The following is a 6,000-nucleotide window of genomic DNA, read 5'->3' as shown; positions in this document are numbered from 1 at the left end:
GGGACATGTCCCCATTGCTCCCACTAATGCTCCTGACCTTTAGCATTCATTTTATTTAAGAAATCTGATGACAATGCATATTTTATTGCCCTAAAATTATTTAGAAAAGTCAAGGGTCAGCTTTTAAAAATGCTTTTTTCTGAATATAATTTTAGTTTCACTTTTCCAAAAAGAACAGACGTTTTACATTTTGTCACCTGGGATATGTTCTTGCTGTTCCCCATGGCAAATTGATGACAATGCTATGTCACAACACATTTTTCTGACTATAATTTGCTTGTACTTACCCAAAAAAGACTTACGTTTTTCATTGTATTCTTTTGGTTTCCATTGTTAAACCCCTTTACCTCCAGCAATTTGATAATTAACAAAAATAAAAATAATAAAAATATAAAAAAATAAGTAGTAGAAAAAAGATAGGGGTCTGCTATCAAAATGGGTTTTCCCACCTATAAATTTAAATTAAAAAAGGCATGTTCTCATAAGTTCCCCTGATCCCCCTCTTCCCCAGAAATGTAGTAAGAATACCATGCTCAGAAATGTTACATCTAACCTGAAAAGTAGGATGTATTTTCCCAAAAACACACTTCTTGATTTCACTCGTTTTGACATATACTTTAAACCCTCCTCTCATTGCTGTGAATTCTACACATATGGAAACAAAAACCACATCAACATTTCCCACTTTTATTGGCAATATTAATTTTATTCTTTTATGCGTAGTTAGCAGAAGGCTTTACTGGTCAGGGTGTATTGTAGTGACCTATTTGTACATTAGATACAAAAAGTTGGGTTATAAATATATCACAAAATTTTATGTAGAAAAAACAGACTTTGCAGGTGTTAAAATGTGGTAACAGTCCAAATATATACAATAAATATACAATTTTCATAGACCGCCCTCTGATCCTGTTTTGGAAGCCACGCCCACTATTATCAATTAAACAGAAATGGAAAATGATTATTAATGTCCCATTATCACCAATTGTTCATGTAGTGGAGAAAAAAAACCTTATCCAATCAGAAGATGATTCAAGAGATCTCGTAGGTCTATCAAAGAGTCTGAAATCCCATAAGAGATTATGTAGCAGAAAAAAAAAATCAGGTGGATAACTCAACACATTCCATGAGATATGTGCACATGGATTGAATAAGATTTCAGCTTCGGGCCATCGGAAACGTCTTTCATAATGTAATAACTGCTGGCAGCACAGACTCGGCTTTGAAGAACCAGCGTGAACTCCGGTAGACCGCACTATGGATGAAGGAAACATTGAACCATCTCTGTTCGTATTGTTCAAGGAAACAATCAAAGTGTAATACTCAGTAAATGAACGCCAATGGCGCTTTTATGCTCCTGGTAGAAATACAAGGAAAGGTGATTTTTTGTACTGAAGAGGGGTTAAGGCAGCAGATTTTCTTGAAATTCTGAGTTGTAGCTTCAAATTACATGTCAAAGTCCCCATCATAGGCCAAGGTGAGCGGCTTCTGTTGAGGAAATGGGCTTTTTGGTACTTGCGGCTTTCTGCTGTAAGGCACAAGAGAGGAAAACAAGAACTCAGCTTTGTTTACGTGACTTGAGTAGGACATGAAGGACTGTTATGTCAATCCGCCAGATAAAGCTGGAAGCGAAAAAAGGTCAGGAAAAAAGGAAATACAAGATGACATAAAAGGCACCTTCCACTAACACTGAGGGTCCTCTACGCCAGCCTTTCTCAACTATATTACCATGGAAAAACCCTTGAAATAATTTACAGGTCTTGGGGAACCCTGGCTATAATTACTAAATCCACAGCTCACAGTATGTTAGCATAGTGGTCAGTGGGAAAAATACCTCTTACATCGTAGGGATGACAATCTTCCCACTGGCCAGCAGATAGCCAAAAGAGGTGTCAGTAAAGTGACCAGAAATGGACAAATTGCTTCTTGCTCAAGGAACCCCCAGCAACCTCTGGAGGAACCCTGGTTAAAAAACACTGCTATGCACAGTCTAGGACTCCCTTCCATCACCAAATCAACCTAATATTCAAGTGAAACTATTATTAACCTCCCTAGAGGTAACCCCGAGTGTGACTCGGGGTAGAAAAAGTTGCTAAAAGCGGTAACCCCGAGTCACACTCGGGGTAGGTAATCCTATAGGAGGTAATAGTAAATACAGCCTTACCTGATACGGCGGCGTCCATCGCCGCAATCTCCGTGATCTCTGTCTTCCTCTCTCTTCTTCCGGCTGGCTTCTGCATCCGATGAGTCACCGGGGAGTTCCTGGTCACGTCGGTGCGTGTGTACGTTGCCGGTGAGGTGGGGCGGGGCGGGAAATTCAAAATCCATTTGTATTGTATTCAATACAAAATAACAGTATTGAATGCAATACATTGGATTTATATGTATAAAAGCAGTACACAAGAACATTTATTTTACAGTATATATATTAGTATGAGTATAATATGTATTTTTTTTTTTTAAATATATAAGTTTTTTAATTCATTATTTTTACATGATTTTGTGTTTCAAACTTTATTATACTCATAGTATCATATTATACTGTAAAATACATTTTCATGAAAAACAATGTACCACTTTTAGACATATAAATCCGGAAAGAAATGAACCGCTAGGGAGGTTAAAATAAAAAAATTCTACTTACCTTTACTTCCGCATAGCCCTTGATCCCTACAGAGCTGGCCTTGATTCAATCCTGTGCTGTCCTGGAACCCCCCTTCAACCTGGCACAGAGGAAGCGCCAGGCAGCGCTATCTTATTCCGTCTTCTTCCTTTTTTTTGTCCAGGTCACCCAATCTCACACTCCACAAGCCTAAGAGTAACGTAGCCTGCTGTAAATGTAAAAACAATGTGCTGATCACACGGCACATGCATGAAATTGGCACCTTTTTTTTTGTGACCTATGTATTCCAGGAGACTCCGCATTCCCATTCAGTCTTTACTGTTGCAGCGTTAAAGACAGAAGGGGGTAGGCTTATCCTTTTTTTTAAGAAAAAAAAAACAAGAACATTTTTAGTTAAAGGAAAAGGGTTATCTCCTGATATGTCCACTTTAATAAGCTCGAAATGCACCTAAAAATAAAAAAGTTTTAATATTTACCTTACAGCCACCATCAGCCAGTGGTGCCTATGCAATGTGATGTCACCATGCCCATATGTTAAAATTTTGCAAGGAAACATTTTTGCTTTCTACTTGCCTGCTCTGCATTCCCCAGGAATCATTCTGTATTGGGGTAAAGTAAGTATAATTCTATTTGTTTTATTTTTAGGTGCATTTTGGTAAAGAAGGAAAGCCCAAACTGTGTAGGGGGATGTTCAGTGTTAGTGGAAGGTTCTCCTTAAGCCCTCCAATATTTCCCATTTTAAACCTACTATTAGTAAGTAAAGGGGAGCGAGGGAACAATTTTAGTGGAAGGGACACTTTGAAGTATGTCTAAACTCAAGCACAAGAACTTAATATATTGCTAGTTTCTAGATGTGGTGGCTGCAATACTTTTTATTTTCAAGCTAAAAACATTTCCTGCAAATACAAAAAAGATAGCTATTGATCCTGCTGTGGAATACAGTGCCTTTGTAACTTTATGTATACTGAGCTTAACTTTTAAATCAATATATTCAGCTTTACTAGTTGTTTTATTTGCAATACCCAAACCTTCCTACATATGTGATGAAGATGAGACAATAGGGAGGCGCAGTCAGCAATGTTGTCACTCTATAGATACAGTACAGTGAATGTTGTTACCCTAAAATAGAAAGTATGTCACTAACAGTTGTACCAGTTGAATATAAAAGAATTAGAACCTTAAGATAGAAAATTAAAGCAACCCCAACGTTCAAAGACTGGTAAAGTGCCATGTATTGCATTTCTGTTCATAGGTTTGCATACATTTTACATTTGAAGCCATACAATGCAATTCAGATCTGTAACTAGAAGGGAACATTTCTTCACAGAAAGATGCCATTTTGTAGCCTAACTGAATGCTACCCTAAGGGAGATTTAAGTTACGTGTTTACAACCAGGGATGGCCTTGGTTTAGGCACCAGGATGGGCACACTGAAATTCAATGCATGCCCTTAGTGTAGGAAAATACGTATGTTTTAATATGTAACTGCTGGTATTTTAAAGAGGGCACATGCCTAAGTCTTCTTCTAAAGATCTGAAATTTTGCCCTAGTAAAAATCACATTTTTGGATACGGACTTGGCTAATGTTCCTTGGAATTCCAGAGCAAATACTTACCAGACCAGGTAAGAAATCATGATTAGGATAACCAGGATAAGAAAACTTCCTGCACACACAATGTAGACCCAGAGACTCACCCGACCATCTGAAAACAAGAAGAAAATCCTATTAACCGGGCAAACATACCATACATCCACATTTACACAGTAAACAGGACACTGGATAGATTCTTCAGAGAGAATAAACAATGAATACTGACCATACCAATAAGGGTCCATTCACTCAATGCATAGTTACAATGCCTGCTTGTCAGTTGCCTATAGATTTAGATAGAATAAGACAACCAACTTTTTATTTATTTATTTTTGCCTCCAATTGGGAACATTTTCTCATTTTCTGTGCAAGGAATAAAATAAAAAGGAAGGAAATTTCTCTAAATAGACCCCAGACATTTTTTTTAATCCATGTGTTCTAATATTCAAGAGAATGAAGTGCAGATCTATTTAAAACAAGAACACTTTATTTTAAGTTTATTTACGTATTCTACTTTATTGGATTTGAAGGAAGCTGCTCAATTCAGTGCCTACACACCTCAGACCCAGAGGTAGAGCCTGTCTATGTCTGGACAACGATTGCACATCAGACCAAAAGGAAGGTTGTAGTGGCATAGGATATCCAGTAAGAGTTCTCATTCTATTCAATCTTGGTGAAAATTTTGCAAAATGCTAAATGCAATTTAATCAAATTAAGGAAGTGAAACGAATGTGAGCTTTATTGGATTTAGGAATGCAATTGACTAAGTGGCTCTTAATGGCTATGAAACCTATTTCACCTATTCTGGACCTGTTCATGTGCAAAAAAAATGGCTCTTCATTAACCTCATTAATTCATCTTTGTCTGTTTGTTTGTTTTCACAAAAAAAGCACGAAAAATATAAATAAATATAAAAATGTAAAGGCACAGTACACAACTAGCAATCAAATACAAATGGACAAAAGGACACAAATGACACTATTTAAAAAGCTATCAGGCATTCCCTATTTCCAGGTCCATGTGTTTCAATGGCAGTAATTGATTTCCACCAGGGAATGTCTGAAGGAATGTCAGATTCTCAGTTTTATAAGTTGACCCCTAAGGGCTTGTTAATACATATGAACCGCTGCAGGAAATATACATGCCTGTACATTCTTGGTGTGTTTTCTAATGCAATGCTTAGAGCAGTTCACTCATTCACCTGAGCACCCCAATGCCCCACAGGGTCCAAGAACTGAACCTGCACTATTTTCAGGACTGCACTACACCCCAATAGCACCACATTGCACCAAAAGTGTGAGATACATGCTTCCATGTGTTGCAGTATTATTTGCAATATAGCATGGGTTACTGCAAGGCACGTAGGTGCTCAGGGTTCATGGCTTTGTGTCTGTAAGCCATTTCTGTCTCATGGCCAGAGAATGAATACTGATATGGAATAATATGTTTGAATAATGTTATTGATGTTCCTCTTCTTACCTTGGTCAAATAACTGAAATGGCCAATTGAAGATCTGGGGGAGTTTGGAGTCGATAGGTCTGCTCCTTCCAATGAAAGTTTTCACGTCAGCTTTCTTGGATTCGCTGCCTGGAACCTTCACACAGTAATCCAGAACTCCGCTAGACCGCATAATCTGTGTGTACCCGTCTTCACAACCGCACACTCCACTCTATGGGGGAAAGATGGACAACATGAGATGACAATTGCAACATGCAAAATCCAGTATGGAGGAACAATGTCCAGCAACCAAACAGAATCTCCACCATGATTCCACCCAAAATCAGTG

At 37.9% G+C, this 6,000-nt stretch overlaps 1 protein-coding gene across 1 annotated transcript in view; it reads right to left on the bottom strand.

Annotated features, from left to right (window-relative positions):
• Positions 1-451: 451 nt before the first annotated feature.
• THSD7B (thrombospondin type 1 domain containing 7B) overlaps positions 452-6,000 on the bottom strand; it is a 313,336-nt gene continuing 307,787 nt past the window's right edge. Inside the window, 3 exon segments of the mRNA XM_072418113.1 lie at positions 452-1,528; positions 4,239-4,326; positions 5,694-5,883. Coding sequence (XP_072274214.1) covers positions 1,447-1,528; positions 4,239-4,326; positions 5,694-5,883 — 360 coding nt within the window. The 3' untranslated portion in view covers positions 452-1,446.

The sequence above is a fragment of the Pyxicephalus adspersus genome, chromosome 7, assembly GCF_032062135.1.
Source record: "Pyxicephalus adspersus chromosome 7, UCB_Pads_2.0, whole genome shotgun sequence".
Lineage (NCBI taxonomy): Eukaryota > Metazoa > Chordata > Amphibia > Anura > Pyxicephalidae > Pyxicephalus > Pyxicephalus adspersus.
This window is presented reverse-complemented; position numbering and strand designations above follow the sequence as displayed.